The sequence below is a fragment of the Sorex araneus genome, chromosome 1 (genome assembly GCF_027595985.1).
Source record: "Sorex araneus isolate mSorAra2 chromosome 1, mSorAra2.pri, whole genome shotgun sequence".
Taxonomy (NCBI): domain Eukaryota; kingdom Metazoa; phylum Chordata; class Mammalia; order Eulipotyphla; family Soricidae; genus Sorex; species Sorex araneus.
In genome coordinates this window covers 431,530,595-431,547,831 of record NC_073302.1, presented here as the reverse complement: position 1 = coordinate 431,547,831, position 17,237 = coordinate 431,530,595, and the positions used below count along the sequence as shown (strand labels likewise).

The 17,237-nt window shown below is 45.2% G+C and overlaps 1 protein-coding gene across 2 annotated transcripts in view; it reads right to left on the bottom strand.

Moving 5' to 3' along the window:
- The window catches only part of EXOC4 (exocyst complex component 4), an 858,640-nt gene that overhangs the window by 750,350 nt on the left and 91,053 nt on the right, over positions 1–17,237 (bottom strand). For both annotated transcript variants that reach the window (XM_004608252.3, XM_055133914.1), the window contains exon 5: positions 12,677–12,780. In XM_004608252.3, coding sequence (XP_004608309.1) covers positions 12,677–12,780 — 104 coding nt within the window. The remainder of the gene's footprint in view (positions 1–12,676; positions 12,781–17,237) is intronic.

Here is a 17,237-nt window from a genome sequence, read left to right as displayed (position 1 = left end):
TAGATAAAGGAGCAAACATGATGATCTCTCAGTATCTGCATTGCAAACCATGATGCCCAAAAGTAGAGAGAGAGAGAGTATGGGGAATACTGTCTGCCATGGAGGCAGGGGGAGGGTGGGAAAGGGGGGGTACACTGGGGTACTGGTGGTGGGGAATGTGCACTGGTAGGGGGATGGGTGTTTGATCATTGTGTGATTGTAACTCAGACATGAAAGCTTGTAACTATACCTCACGGTGAATCAATAAAATTAAAAAAAAGAAAAAAGGAGGGCGGGGGGACAGAACGGAACTCAAGAGATTTCTCCTGACTCTGCACCCAGGAATCACTCCCAGCAGGCTTCAGGGAACATATGTGGTTCCGAGGCTCAAATCTGGGTCAGCTGTGTGCAAGACAAGCATCCTACTCTCTATACTACGGCTCTGACCCCTCAAATTATTTTATATATATGTGTATACATATACACATATATATAAATTATGTGTGTATATATATATAATGGAAAAGACCATATATATTAGTCTTAAGAATACACTTAAAGTGATAAAAGGAAAATGCCAATCACTGAGCTTAAATACATGACCTTAGTTTCTAAGCAAAAAGCCAAAGTGGGCTAGAGAGACAGTACAGTGAATAGGGTGTTTGTCTTGCACTCAGCAGAGCCAGGGCATTCCATATGGTCTCCCAATCACACCACCAGGAGTGATTCCTGAGTGTAGAGCCAGGAATAACCTGTGAGCACCGCCAGGTGTGATCCAGAAACAAAATTAAACAAACAAACACACACACACACACATACAAACACACAGAGTAAAGATTAAAAACAGAAAATGAGGTAGGAAACAATCTAATGGACATATATAAAATTCTGATTCTAACACAATAGGCAAACCTTAGGAACATCAGACTGTTTCAGAGTTCCAAAAATTATACCAGTGGATATGAAGGAAAACTTTCTCATTCTCTTTATGAATCCAAGATTAAAATCAAAATCTAATAATACAAGACTAAGGGGGGGAGATAGATGTAACTCGGTAACTCAGGAAATATACTTGCCTTGCATATGTGAGGGTTCAGATTCCCTGATTCAATTCCTGGCTTTAAAAAAAAAAGACTAGAGACCAAATTTACTGATAAACATGCAGGCAAAATTCCTAAACGAGGGCCATGGAGACAGTACAGGTGTTAACGCTCTTGCATTGCATGCAGCCAACCCTAATCCAAATTCCCACAGACAGCATCAGGAGAAGACCTAATACCAAAAATAACTGCAACCAAAAAAAACTAAATAAACGATAGCAAACCATTCAAAACCATGTTGAGTGAATAACACAACAGGATCAAGATGGATTTTTTTCTAGGAATGAATCATCAGTGCAATATTTTAAAATGCACTGACAGGTCATGTTAATACAATTAAAGCTAAAATAGAAAAACAGATAAATAATAAGAATACTCATGAAAATATCTAAAAATTGACCTAAAACATAAGAAAACTTGTTTACCAACTCATCATCAGAGAAATGTCCATTTCTGTGTTACCAATACCCTTTTCATCTCTCAAACTAGTGAAAATGATCGGGTATAGTGCATCCTATAGCTAAGGATGAGGTGAAACAAGCCTTTCCATACTCTGGTGGCAGCAACGCAGACTGGTAAGACTCTTGCAGAAAAATTTAGTAGCACCTAAAAACAAACACATATGGGCTTGCCCTTTGATTATCTCTCTTCTAGACATTTCTCCTGGTGACACAGCTCCAAAAACATGAAAATACATATGCAGACTATATACAAGTAACACGGTCGTCCCTTTGTTTATCGATTTGCTCGAGTAGACACCAGTAACATCTCCATAGTGAGACTTGTTTTTGGCATATCGAATACGCCACAGGTAGCTTGCCAGGCTCTGCCATGCAGGGAGGATACTCTCGGTAGCTTGCGGGGCTCTCCGAGAGGGACAGAGGAATCAAACCCGGGTTGGCTGCGTGCAAGGCAAATGCCCAACCCACTGTTTGTATATATCAGGATTATGTAAGTAAGTAAAATCTAAAGAATTGCACACGGGATCTTATTTCTTAGCTTTGTCAACCAACAGGAAGCGTTTGTTGTGACATGTAGTAACACCCAGAATGACATCTCCACAACACTGAGTACAGCAAGAATGCTAACTTGGCTCCTAAAGACCACTGATTTATTAAAGAAATCAGAGTTCCTTAGGAAACATGGCAAATCCCAAGGCTGCAGCAGGGGTGAGTGTAAGATGGCCTGAAAGGTCTTCGGGTGACAGATTCTAAAGGACATCAGAAATATTGTGCTGGTACTTGACCATCGTAAAGAAACAACCAACGGCCAAATCGAAAACAAGGCAAGCGAACAATGCTGGTGGGTGGCTACAACCCACGGAATGAGATAAATATATAAATACAAATATCCATGAGTCCTTGCCAATAGGAAAAATTAATGAATAAATAAATGCAGAAGGAAAACGGTTCTTCATAGGAACTCTTCACTATCAGAATCCCAACGATTACATGATGAACAATAGAAAAATCACAGTTTGGCAAACACCTAGTAAGCGCTGTGGGCAAGGATATAGCTGCGTGTGCAACGCACATTAAAGAAAGAAAAATGGGCAGTTGAGGGGTTGTTGTTTTTTTTAATATCTCCATAACACAGTAGGTGCTAAAAAAGAAAAATGAGATCTATAGCTCTCAGTTAACAGAAGGGTAGATGATTTGTCAAAAACAAAAAGCAAATATCATACTTAATGGCGACACCTGAGAATCATTTCCTGGAAGGCTCAGCCTGCTACCGCCTCCCGATGAGGCTGCAGATTTAAGCTCAGGAAAAGTTTTTTAAACACGAAGAACAGCACAACTGACAACTAAGGACCATGCTGTCTCTGTTTCTTAAAATTCAATGCAAGCGCTGACGTTATGATTGCTTATATACAAAATTCAGGAAAACATACACATTTTTCAGATACGCTAATATGCTATTAAAACTGCTTAAAGTAATTCAGCAAAACTGCAAGGCCCTGACATAGAGGGGGGGAAAGAAAAAAGTTTCCAAAAGTATAATCAAACAGATTATACAATTTAAGCAAACTACACAGCTAAAAATACTGTTATACAGTAAATAAGTAAAAATTACTATGGCTTTAAATTATTCAAGAAATTAAGTTTGCCACATATATAAACAAATATCATACATAAGGATACAGTTACGTATATTAACTATATGAACTTTCCCGTATCTAATGAATGCATGATGGATACATATATAATATACATTTATATACAAACAGTGTAAATACTAAGACATTCTGGAAAAAAACATATGGAACAATCTGAAAACAGCAATCAGACCTGGAGTACGAGAGAGAAAAGGAATTCAAAAATTCATGTATTCATGAAGTGCATCTATAACGTTTCTCTGAGGTTTATTTTTGAGGGCGGTGGGGGGCCCCACTGCTTGCCTGGGGTCTAGCCTTAGCTCATTGTTAGAAGGTTGTTTCCAGAAGGACTCCGGAGACCATGTCATGTCAAGGATCAAACCCAGACCTCCCGTTTGCAAAGCCTACACTGCAGCCCCTCCGGCTCCCTCTCCCTGGCTCTGCGACGGCTCATTTTTTCGAAAGAGGGTAAGAAGTGAATATGGAAAGATACTATCATTTATTAATCTAGTGGGAAGTACATGGTGATGGTTATATTGATCTGAGATGAATAATGTAATATTCATATTTTATAATACATATTTATAATGAATATATTTTAAATCAGTTAAAAAAAAACCCGCTGGTCTTGCTTCATTTAGAAATATGTGAACTATTAATTCTATCTTACCTCCTTTGTATTGACCTCCTAGCTCTATTTATGATCAATTACAGAAATTAGCAAAGATTTCTGATTGCTCTATCAAGAACAGATGCAGGGACACTTCAGGAACAAGTGATTTAAAAATGCCAAGTGAGGCCCTGACAAAGAAGGTACAAAGAAGAAACTCAAAAGGTGTCATTCTTTTGGAGAATCAGATCTGCACTATTCTTTTTATTATTATTTTTTTTTTTAATGAATCACCGTGAGGTACAGTTACAGACTTACAAACTTTCATGCTTACGTTTCAGTCATACAATGATTGAGTCCCCATCCCTCCACCAGTGCTCATTCTCCAAGACCAATGTTCCCAGCATCCCTCCCACCACCACCCCATCCCCCCAACCCTGCCTCTGTGGTAGACGCATTCCCTTTTACTCTCTCTCTCCTTTAGGGTGTTGTGATTTTCAAAACAGGCATTAAGTGGCCATCATGTTTGGTCTGTAGTCTACTTTTAGCACACATCTCCCATCCCGAGCGGGCCCTTCTAGCACCCTTTACTTGGTGGACCCTTCTCTATCTGAGCTGCCTTTATCCCCAGCCTGTGAGGCCGGGTTCCAAGCTATGAAGCAATCCTCCTGGATCTTATCTCTACTATCCTTGGGTGTTAGTCTCCCATTTTGTAACTTTATATTCCACAGATGAGCGCAGCCTTTCTATGTCTGTTATTCCCTCTCTTTCTGACTCATTTCACTTAGCACGATACTCTCCATGTTAATCCACTTATATACAAATTTCATGACTTCATCTTTTCCAACAGCTGCATAGTATTCCATTGTGTAGATGCACCAAAGTTTCTTTAGCCAGTCGTCTTGTTCTCAGGCACTTGGGTTTTTTCCAGATTCTGGCTATTATAAATAGTGCTGCACTGTTTACAATAGCCAGAATCTGGAAAAAACCAGAGTGCCCCAAAACAGATGACTGGTTAAAGAAACTCTGGTACATCTACACAATGGAATACTATGTAGCTGTCAGAAAACATGAAGTCATGAAATTTGCATATAAATGGATCAACATGGAAAGTATCATGTTGAGTGAAATGAGCCAGAAAGAAAGAGACAGACATAGAAAGATTGCACTCATATGTGGAACATAATGTAACTGAGAAGTACAAGTTGGCAACGATGCAACTTCTGGCAGATATCTCTCTGGACTTAGTTACTAAAATACTAAAATACAGAAACTCAAAACTGAGAGGCCGCTAAGTGTGGTCACTCGACCTCATACCTCTTCATCCTCAGCAATGGAAAACAAATTATCTAATGCTTCCTTTTCAGCAGGTCTGACTTTAGGGGAGAGACTCTCCAAACAATAACAGTGAGTTTTGTTGAAATATTGTATGCAATCAAAGTGAAAGTAAAGTGAAATTTATTAGTTATACAGGCGGGGGGGGGCTTAGGGTGGAGGGGCTAGGGGCGTGGGGGGGTTAGGGGTGTGAGGGGGCGGGGTGGAGCTATACTGGGATTCTTGGTGGTGGAATATGAGCACTGGTGAAGGGATGGGTATTTGAGCATTGTATAACTGAGATTTAAACCTGAAAACTTTGTAACTTTCTACATGGTGACTCAATAAAAAATTTAAATAAATAAATAAATAAATAAATAAAAAATAGTGCTGCAATGAACATACAAGTAGATCTGCACTATCCTCACAAAAAAAAAAAAAAAAAAAAACAGATCTTTTTACTATTCCAGACATGTAAGTGCCGAGAAGAAGCACCTTACCTCATTTCATGTTTTGAGTAATAGCTCTGACCCCGAAGCACAGAATTTTTCGACCCGGGGCTGGACAGATGGCCTGGGGTAAGGTGCTTGCCTCGTAAGTGGCTGCCTCGATTCAATCCTCTCAATCCTCAGCAGCACAAACGGTTCCCCAAACACTACCGCAGGCGTCATTCCCTAGCACAGAGTCAGGAATAGCCCTGAACCCCAATGTGGCCCCAATACCCCTCCTCCTTCTCACGGCAACACAGGCAAAAGTAAGTAAATATAAAATTCAAAATTCTTTTATATAACAATCTCAGAATAGGACTTTGTAAAATAAAATTAAAAAGGCAGCAGTGAACGGGGGGAAAAATTTATTTATGCTGCATTTAGATACTGTTGCTTAACCTATGCTGGTACCAAAAATAAGTGAGAAGTCTGGTTTCATTAGAGTTGTAGTCGTAGCAATCCCAGCAGGAGTGCGAAGAAAATGAGTAAAGAAGACACAAATGAAAAGCCTCTGTACCCTGGGAGTCATTGCTCACGTCAGAATGTTCCCCGGGCAGTTTCCAAATCAAAGGACAGACCGGGACTCCAAAAGCTTAAATCAACCTTTTATAACAATTATTGGATTTTTCTCCATACTTCTACCATCCTTCGTCCTAAGTTACAGCTGAATCGCTACATCTAAATTAGATGTAAGTTTCTCTGCACATAACTAAATAGTATGAGCAATGAGAATAATAGGAGAAAGGACTGAAAATCACCTCCCTGATCTATTTGGACTGGGAACTTCACGACACCAGGGTTCAACCTTAAGCATCTTGTTCAACCTGAGCCATCACTCAACCTCCTTGAATTGAGTTTTTAGGGATATTTTATTTTAATTTATAAACGGACTTTTTAAAATACTAACTGAGAACACAGCAGTCTTTTGCATATGTATTGCTTGAGTTTCTTCTGACCTAAACTATTCTTTATATTTTTGCCATTTCTCAATAAGTTTATTTTGTTGATTTATATGGAGTTCTTTTGTACATTCTAGAGATCTCTTTGGGGAAAAGGCCACTCTTTGCACATATACGAACTCATCTATAAATTGTCCATTACTTAACCAGTTCTTTATTGCGCCTGTTCTTTTTTTTATTATTATTAATATGTAAGAATGCTAAGTAGATGCTAATCATTTTTCTGTTAATGGGCTGCTTCCATCAACCTGCTTTGATTTTGCCATTTATAATTAAATGGTTTGTTTTAATTAGATAATGCACAGACATCACTATATATATTTTATAATTTAAATATTTGACGAGACATATACCACAGATATGATAATCATAATGATAATAATATTAGCAATAGCCCTAAGTAACTCATAGTATCATAGTATTATTATATCAGTTAAATGATACAATGCACTTTGCAAATTCTATCATGTAAACTGGTAAAAAGTCTCCGATAAAAAAACCCACTCATGACTCTACCCCTAAATAAGACATTTGAAAAATGACTCATTTGCAAGCAATCAAAATTCTCATTTAATTAATAATAATCTGAAAGTTCTCAGAATCACCTCTAACCTTAATTTATGGCACCCCTATGGGAGATCTGGTCTACCCAGAGGTTCCCTATTGGAACTTCATCTATAAAAATGTCAGTTCTAATAGATCATACCCTCAATCCTCCTATTTCCCAAGGTGAGGGGCGCTTTGAGAGCCCGTGCTTAAATTCTCTGGAGAAATGAATATTTCTATGCAGGCTGATTCACAGAACCCCTCGAAAATAAGATCATTAGGGCATACTACCCATTAATGAGAAGAGGACAGAACCCTACAAGACATTTCCTCAGCACTGCACCTTTTATGGGTACCTAGTAACCTTCTATGCAATTCTCTACATAGTTTTCGCCCTCCTCATTCAAACATTCCCCTTTAATGAAGTGACCACATTAATATGGTCCTGAAGGGCTAGAACTGCAATGACGTAAGACTCTATAGACAATTTCAAGAACGTCAAATTTCAACATATGAATTAAGATAACTTGGGTTGGGTTGAAAAGCATCTGTGCAGAGTGTAAGCAGGACAATGCCTCCCCAAAGACATGTGTGTCCTGGGGGCCTCTGTGAAAGCTCCCTCCTGTAGTCAAGGAGACTTGACAGAGAGGACGAAGTCCTGAATTACCTAGGCAGGATGGAGCTTCAGCACCTGGGTCCCAGGGAGCAGAGGGAGGAGGCTGAATAGCGGGTCAGAACCACCAGCACTGGTTGAGAAGGTGGAGGGAGGGGGCGGTTAGCCAAAGACAGCAAAGGTGCTAGGAGCAGGAAAAGTGAGGGAATAGATTCTTCCGCAGAGTCTCCGGAGAGAGCACAGCCCCAGAAGTCCAGGTCAGCCCCAGGGGACACCAAGCACACTCGGAACTGACCCGCCTAGGAGACTTTGCACACAGGAACAGAACACTTAAACACAAGGCCCAGCTCAATTGTTTTCAGGGAAGCCAGCCACTTAGAATAGTACGCGCCAGAACCCAGGGGCTGGCTTGAAATCATCACTCTCCTACTTGTGAGCTGTATCGTCTTACACCAATGCTGGGTAACGGATGCCTCGGTTTCCTCACCTGTAAAAGGAGGCCACCGGGCAGCTTCCTCGGAGACTGCTCCTAGATGAGTCTGGTGGCATTTGTGCTGGTCAAGCTCTTCTCCCACATGAACACACATGGCCCCGCCCACACGGTGCCACTTCGAGACTGACATATAACGGGCAGGAAATATGTCAGGCTCTGCAGCTACTGACTTGAGTCAAGAACGTTCTTTAACTACCTGCTTGTTCAGTCACCCGAGGAGAGCGCCTGAGATCAACAGTCTCAAAAGCCGTAGGGGAAGCGCCCTCCGGAGCGGCAGCAGTGGCAAGGAACGACCCTGTGTCTCTGTCAGAGTCAGGTCAGTTACGGAGGAAGAGAGGTCAAGGTCAGAGGGTCACCGTGCACGGCGCACTGTGACAAACGCGGATCACAGGCCCTGATAGAAGAAGTGTCCATCAAACAGGAAAAGCGTCTTCTGAAAATGAATGGATGGAGCAGAACTTGCTCGTACTAAAAATCTGCCCGAACTGGCATTTTGGAGCTTATTGGACACTGATCAGGCACTTTTGTAAACCTATCATCTCTTTATAAACAATTAAAATTTTTATTTCACTTGGCCATTGACTTGGCACCGTTTAAGTAAATTGATGTAACCGTAACCGGCAAAGCAATGATTGATTTGCACTGCGAAACACAAAGATGCAAGTAACAATGGGTAATTCCCATGGAAGACAGAGACAAATCAAAATTATAAATATTTTCTAAATCATCATCACAAACCCTGTAACAGCAGAAAACCGAGTCAGAACCTAAAAGCAAATAAATAGATAAAGCAAATAAATGAAAAGCAACAGAGACTCAGAAAAAGGGAGAAAATTAAATCTTCAATCTTTTAACTTCTAGAAAAAGCTTGGGTACAAACCTTCGTCAAGTGTCATAATAAAAGTAAGTGCTAAGCAGACTATCAGAAAAAAAATCTATTATAAAATAATTCCTACACTTCCCCACAGTAAAACCAATAAATTTCTCAAGACTCCAAGCCTAAATAACCTTAACTTTTAATTAAATATTTTAAAAGGTAATTAAATATGCCCCAGCAACAATATTGTTAGGCACTCAAAAGAAACACTTTCAATTAGTTACACAAAATATATTGATTGGATCCACAGCATTTTCTTTTTTTTTTTAAGCTTTTCATTAATTCAAGACTGTAGCACCAGCAAGAACCACTAAAACTCTTTTCCTCAGAAAGTCAACAACAAACAACTTCACTATTTCTCTAAAAGGCCTGGACGGTTTTGGCTGTCCCACACAGGCACCCCCGCCCTCCACCCGCCGCCCCCCAGCCCAGAGTCGCCATGGCAGGGACGTCCTCTAAGCTGTGCCAAACAGAGCGACCTCCGGCCAAGCGACCTCCGACTAAATCTTTGCATCCGGATTCAAAGCAGATCACAAGGTCACGTGATCCTGGCTGGGTCCTCAAAGTGTCTTTTGTGTGCGTGTGCACATTTGTGTGTGCAAGCACCTGCCTCCACACATACAAACACAGGACGCTATAAGGAAGGTACACCAGGGTGGTTATACATACATGTAGAATCTCTCAAGGTCCAGGCGTGGAACACGACACATGAAATAGCTGGGGCAGAAGAGCTACAGGGGCAAGGCCGGGGCGATTGCTCACATGGCTGGCACACACACGGCCCCACGTTCAATCCCTGGCACTGATGTAGGCAGGCAGGCAGGCAGGCAGGGAAGGCCCCTCCTCAGGCGATGGCAGTACACTTCCCAGGAAGTAACAGCCCTGAAGTTGAGCAGGCCAACCTTGCAGAAAACAGGAACTAAGGCACGATAAGACCCTCACCTGGCGATAAGACCCTCACCTGGCATCTAAAACAGACCCAGAGAAGCTCCAGCAGAAACAAAGGCCAGGAAAGGAATTTCAAAGATCTTCACCACTCCCAACCCCATGGTAGCCTCTTTAACAATGAACGGACTTTGACCCAGATAGAAGCCCCACATGGGGGGCAGATTGGAGAAACCCTACAAAGGCCACCGTGAACAAAGGGAGGGCGGTCACACGCTGTTGGGGCCCAGGTGCTGCTTGCGCCCCGTGGCCAAGCACACGTGGTACCTGAGCACAAGTGTCGCCCGCTCCCCTCTTGAGATGTGGACTTTCATGCTTCCATATCTAACGCTGGGGTGTGTGTAGGGGCTCTCTCCCCGCCCAAGGAGAAGTCCACGTTCTCTCTTGAGCACGTTACTCTCCACTCTCTCCCATCTTCTCTTCCTCCTCCCCTTCAAAAACCTCCAAATAAAATCTGTTCTCCTTCACTGTTTGTCACTGTGTCACTGTCATCCCGTTGCTCATCGGTTTGTTCGAGCGGGCACCAGTAACATCTCTCATTGAGAGACTTATTGTTACTGTGTTTGGCATATCCAATACACCACGGGTAGCCTGCCAGGCTCTACCTCGCGGGCGGGCTCGATACTCTCAGTAGCTTGCCAGGCTCTCCGAGAGGGGCGGAGGAATCGAATGCGGGTCGGCCGCGTGAAAGGCGAACGCCCAACCGCTGTGCTATCGCTCCAGCCCCACACTGCTTATATACTCCTGAAATTCTTTTCTGCAAGGCAAGACAAGTAGACAGGCTTATCTACTCCTGAATTCTTTCCTGCAAGGTGAGACAAGAACCCAGGAAGCCTGGTCCTGGGTAAAACAGAGGTGGATGGGGAGAAAGTGACCATCTTTCTCCTCCCCGCTTCACAGGAGCCACCCATGGGGCCCACCGACATCAGCACCACAGGCCCCGGCCCTGAGCACCAGCAGCTGTGGCCCAGGTGGCATCCCACTCCTCCAGCGGGCAAGACAAGTTCCACGCCTCCTCCAGGCTTGGCATTGATCCCGCCACGCCATGTCCACTTCGCTGGGAGTCCCTGAGCACTGCCGGGTGGTGGGGGGGGGGGGGTAGTGGTCCAAAGGAAAAGGCCACAGGGGACAGAGAGGGGTGGGCACAGAGGGAAATGCATGGCATCCAGAGAGCGTTTCACACCAAAAGGCAAGCCAAGGCAGGCAAGTCGAAGACCTCCGAGGCAGATTCAACAGAGGTTAGACTCCGCGGCCCAACTCCAGCCCTGGCACCAGCACAGGGGTCTCCACACAGCCCCTATCCAACTGCTTCTGTGGTAAGAGCAGCACAGGGTTCACCCAGGATCCCGGGGTGTGGGATCTCACCCTCCCCCCCACACACACACACTATCACCAATAAAAACCTGGTCAGGAGAGTCCCCAGGTCAAGTGAGCTTAGACGGACACAGCATGTGCAAGAACACAGGGCAGAACAGATTACCATAACTGCACAGCCTTCCATGAAAGGCACCTGCTGTCATGTTTGGTCCACAGTCTACTTTCAGCATGCATCTCCCATCCCGAGTGATCCCTCCAATCACCATTGACTTAGTGTCCCTTCTCCATCTCAGCTGCCTTTTTCCCCAGCACATGTGATAGGCTTCAAAGCCTCGGCACAATCCTCCTGACCCTTATCTCTACTACCCTTAGATGTTAGTCTTCTATTATGTTACTCTATATTCCACAGATGAGTGCAATCCTTCTATGTCTGTCCCTCTCTTCCTGACTCATTTCACTTAGCATGATACTCTCCATGTTGATCCACTTATATGCGAATTTCATGATTTCATTTTTTCTAACAGCTGCATAGTATTCCATTGTGTAGTATACCAAAGTTTCTTTAACCAGCCATTTATTCTCAGGCATTCAGGTTTTTTCCCAGATTCTGGGGTGGTGGGAGGGATACTGGGAACATTGGAGGTGGAGAATGGGCACTAGTGGAGGGGGTGGGTACTCGAACACTGTTTGACTGAAATGCAATCATGAAACTTTATAAGTCTGCAACTGTATTTCACAGTGAATCATTAAAATAGATAGATAGATAGATAGATAGATAGATAGATAGATAGATAGATAGATAGATAGATAGATAGATAGATAGAGGTACCTGCTGAGTCACCGCAGGACCCACAGCCATGTAACTATGTCAGCCTGGGGTCCTAAGGAGTGTGTTAGCTTGTAAACAATGGAGCACTTGTTCAGAGCCAGGGGGAGGAGGCTAAATAAAAAGACCAGAATAATCCCTAGGTAAGGGCTGCTCAGGCAACCCCACTCCATGGACCGTCACTGTGTCTGTCTCATTCTCTGGGACCAACACGGCTGGACAGAGGTCAAGGTACCAGTGCTCCGGAGTGGAGCACTAGGACATGTGCCTCAAACCCCCTCCACCCCCTGTGGCTCCGCAGGTATTCAGGCCCCTCCCTCAGAACTGCAGCATCTCAGAAAGTTCAGGGGCTGAAAATTCACCCCTTCTGGGCAGCTCTGGGGGCTCCCAGTGCGGCGGCCTCAGGCCCTCCGGTGGCCTGGCTGGCCAGGAATTTCCAGGAGAGGCCTTCGGGGGTCCCCTGGGCACTACTTGGAGACAAAGTGAGGCAAAGAGACGACCCGAAAGCACTTACCACTTGAGCTTCCGGAAGCAGAGAACTGAGACCCGTCCAGGAATGTTCGAGACGTGGGCAGGTTTGTGACGTCAATCAGAGGCGAGACATCTTTCACCAGGGAGCTGGAGGAGAAGGGGAGAAAAAAAATATCACTCGCACTTTCCCCCAAAACTTCCCGAGATGGACCCAAACCTGTCCCCTGGCACCTTCTGCCACCAGCCTGCTTCCTGGAGGGATTTCAACAAACTCCCGGGGTGTCTCCGGGGAGGCAGCCCGGGCCTCCGCCCCGACACTGGCACGAAGATGCTCACCACGGGCTCAAGTCTTTGCGATTTTTATAAGTTTTCTTTCTGCAGCTAGGCTTACGAACAAATAATTCATGTCTCTGTGGGGCCAGGTGGGCAACCTGCTTAGACCCAAATAATGCCACGGGATCGCAATCGCCTCCCGGGGTCTGTGTTTTGGGAAATATCGCAGTGCGGCAACATCTGAATGACAACAGACCGTGATAACCAAGTTTAAGAGCAGTTAAGTCTAGTTTAACATGTGGGGTTTGTGTCTAAGGGCTTTTTTTGAGAAATCTCATTTTGGTCTGGCAGCCACTCGGGGCTGACTCAGGGTGCTCAGGTCTCACACGTGGCTCTGTGCCAACGGCACACTCCTGGTAGGACTTAGGGACCATAAGGGGGGTGCAGAAATTGAACCTGGGTCGGCTGCATGCAAGGCAAGCGCTCTGCCCCCCTGGGTGATCTCTCTAAACCCTTTCTGCAGTACTTTTCAATTTCAAGTTTGTTTGGTTTTTGTTTTTGTTTTTGTTTTTTTTGGTTTTTGGGTCACACCTGACGATGCACAGGGGTTACTCCTGGCTCTGCACTTAGGAATTACTCCTGGCGGTGCTCAGGGGACCATATGGGATGCTGGGATTTGAACCCGGGTTGGCCGAGTGCAAGGCAAACGCCCTACCCGCTGTGCTATCGCTCCAGCCCCTCAAGTTTGTTTTTTTACATGCTCTGGGCCCTCACTCCATTTGGCTTTTCTCCATGACTTAAGAGCATCTGCTTTGTAGAGTGAGTCTGATCTCCCAGGGCCGCTATCTGCGCCAAGGGCTCTGCTGTTAGCTCCCGGCAGCTCTGCTGTCTGTGATCCCCGGAACCACGGGCCATACCGCCGCTGGGGTGAGCGAGCACTGCAGCCGAGGGAAGAGTGCTGGGGAGCACCACGGCTAAGAAGGCAGTAAGCAACACAGCCAGGAAGTGTGAGCCCATCCCCCACCAGCGAGCCTCACCACTGAAGGAGAATGACCCCCCGAGAGCACTCGGCGCGGGTGCTACTAGCACTTCCATGAGTGGTGCAACGTCTTGTTTGTTTGATTCGGGGCCACATCCAATGATGCTCAGGGCTCTGCATTCAGGAATTACTCCTGGGCAGTGCTCGGGGGACCACACAGGACGCCGAGGATCCAACCCAAGGATCCGAACCCAGGTGAGCTGCCTGCAAGGCAAACGCCCTACCCACTGCGCTATCGGTCTGGCCCGAGATGTGCCATGCCTTGAGGGCGCCCCAGCTAGGGGTGCGTGTGAACTCGTCACTGCAACCACCGACACCAGCATGAACACAAGGGGGGGATGGTTACAGGGCTGAGTAAATTTCAGGATGCTGAGAGCCTAGATTGCAGTAAGAGATCATTTATGAATCTCGACCCAGTTCACTCAAGTATTTGATCACCCGTTTCATCTTTTCCAAAGAGACCCGGTCCCTCATTCCAATGATTGACATTAGTGTCTCTGGGATAAGTGCATTAATTCCACCTGGCACGAAGACTATTAAAAAATAAATTAAATTTTTTAGTTAATCGCCCTCCATGGGTTAACTGTTAAGTGAAAACAATGAAGGCAAGCAGCACCTAAGCCCTCCGCCATCAGCAGCAGAAGGCTTCTGCCGGGGTCACAGGCAGGAGTTCCTTCCCGCCCCGGCAGCCCAGGGAAAGGGCAGGAGCAGCTGAGCCCCAGGGAGCCCCGCTCAGCGTGAGCCGGAAAGGGAGTCACCTCAACAGGGCTCCTTCAGTCTGCAAGGCTGTGTCTGACTGTGGGTCCCACTGGGACCAAATCTAGATATGCGTCTGACACTGATGGGTTTTTTTTTCCTTTTTTTTTTTATTAATTAGTGAGTCACCATGGGGTACAGTAATAGATTTACACATTTTCATACTTGTGCTTCCCTCATACAATGTTCGAGCACCCCTTCCTCTACCAGTGTCCATTCTCCACCACCAGTGAACCCAGTATCCCTCCCACCTCCCAATCCCATCCCTCCCCCACCCCTCCGCCTCTCTGCCAGGGCATTCCCTTTTGTTCTCTCTCTCTCCTTTTGGGTGTTGTGGTCCTAAATAGGGGTACTGAGTGGCCATCGTGAACACTGATGTTTGCTGAGTTTGTTTTTAAGCCACACCCAGCGATGCTCAGGGCTTACTGGCTCTGAGCTCAGGGGTCACTTCTGGCAGCTTGAGAGACCATATGATATAGGATGACATTACTTTGTCCTTTCCTTCCTTGCCACAAGTAGCTTGTCCCGGTTTTCCCGGAGTTTAGGCTTACCCCAGTCACACCCATCAAGGTGTTCTCTCCCATCCCTTTGTTTAGCTATAATCACTTCTCCAGGCTCTCTTCCCTAAAAGAGTTAATCCGCAGCTTTCCCTTAATCTGACTGTTAATTTGTAAGGTCAGAACTTCCTAGGATACTGAATTTATATCATATAAGTTAATATTGCCTTTCTCCTCTTCTTGTGCCTTTTGAATAATTTACTTTAAAGCTATGTCTGTTTTGTATAGACACAAGAAGACAATATTATGTTTTTATAACTTGGGAATTAATTGGCCTCGAATATTATTCCCTCCCGGGCATCTGCTTTCTCCACTTAAGCCTCAGTTGCCCTCAGTTCCTAGCACCCCAAAAGCAGGGTCCCAACGAGGGACGGGAAGGATCCAGGGCAAGCGGTGAGTTATGTGCTACCCTGGCATCGAGATGGGCCTGGCCAAAGTGCCTAATTCTTAACTATAAGTTAAGAGCTTGGTCATAGACAAATGCTGTCATGATCCAATAGTAATTATGAGACTAGGACCCACCCTGCCAGGGATAGGAAAGACTGATCTGGCCTGAGCACTGTAGTCTGAGATTGAGATGGCCCCAGGAGAGCAATTCTATAAGCTTTAATGCATCTCTTATTGTGTCCATACAAAATAATTAATATTATGAATTCTTATATGTTTGCTGGATGAGGAGAAGAGAAACACATTCATGGGACTCCGCCCTTGGGAGGATCCTCCTGCTGAAAGAGAATTAAGTCCTAGGAGAAGCATCCTCTAAGGGAGAGGAACCTCAACCTGATTGATGGTGACCACACCTATGTGTATGCCCCAACACCCTCATGCTGTGGAGATTTAACTAGGCTGTAAGAGTGGGTTGGGGGCCAGATCCACAGATCCAGAGAGAGACGGAGAGACGGAGAGAAGCAGGGAGAAATAATGAAATAAACTGATTGAGCAACCAGTTTGGCCTTCTTCCTTCCATCGCCTGCCCTTGACCGACAGCACACACAGCGGTTCCAGAGCACTGAACGCAGGCAGTGAGATAGAGCCGCCCGGAGAGCCCGAGAGTGTACTCGCCCCTCGGCGAGCCTTAGTTTTTTACAATATAGGATGCCACAGATTGAACCTGGGTTGGCCCTGTGCAAGGCAAGTGTCCTACCTGCTGTACTATCTCGCCAGCTCAATAAACACTGATTTAAAACAAGCAAACAAAAAAAAAAACACATCATTTCAGAAAGCGGTGTTCATATTCTGTTAGATCTGGCTTAGCAGTATCTTGCCTCCTGTCTGCGAGGCCCTGAGTTTGTGAATGATGGTGCACCGAGGGCTAATGGCATGGCTGGCCTTCTCCTAGACCCAAAGGATGACTGCCAGTTATTAACTTCTGCCTTTCTTCTTCTTCTTCTTCTTCTTTTTTTTTTTTTTTGCTTTTTGGGTCACACCCGGAGATGCACAGGGGTTACCTCCTGGCTTTGCACTCAGGAGTTACTCCTGATGGTGCTCAGGGGACCATATGGGATGCTGGGAATTGAACCTGGGTCAACCGAGTGCAAGGCAAACGCCCTACCCACTGTGCTATTGCTCCAGCCCCCCCGCCTTTCTTCTTACTATGCAAAAATTAACTGCCTAAGGAATCCGACGTGGTCCTGGCAGTGCTTGCCTGAGTTGCGTTTCTCAGGCAAAAAAAAAAAAAAAAAAAAAAGGGAGGGGGGGCGTTTGAGTAGGAAAAGTTTAAAAATCCCAAGCCTAACCTACCTAAAATAAATAAATAATGCCTGGACCGGAGCAACAAACAGCTCTTGGGTTTGAGTGCTCTTCTTACACGCAGCCAACCCAGGTTCAATCCCAGCACGGCACACGGTGCCCCCAGCACAGCCAGCAGCAGCGCCTGAGCACTGCTGGGGGCAACTCAATCTTCACCCTCTCCCCATCAGAAGTATATTAAAAAAAAAAAATCCAACTAGCTTTCAAACCCATGGCTATTCCCCCAAGCA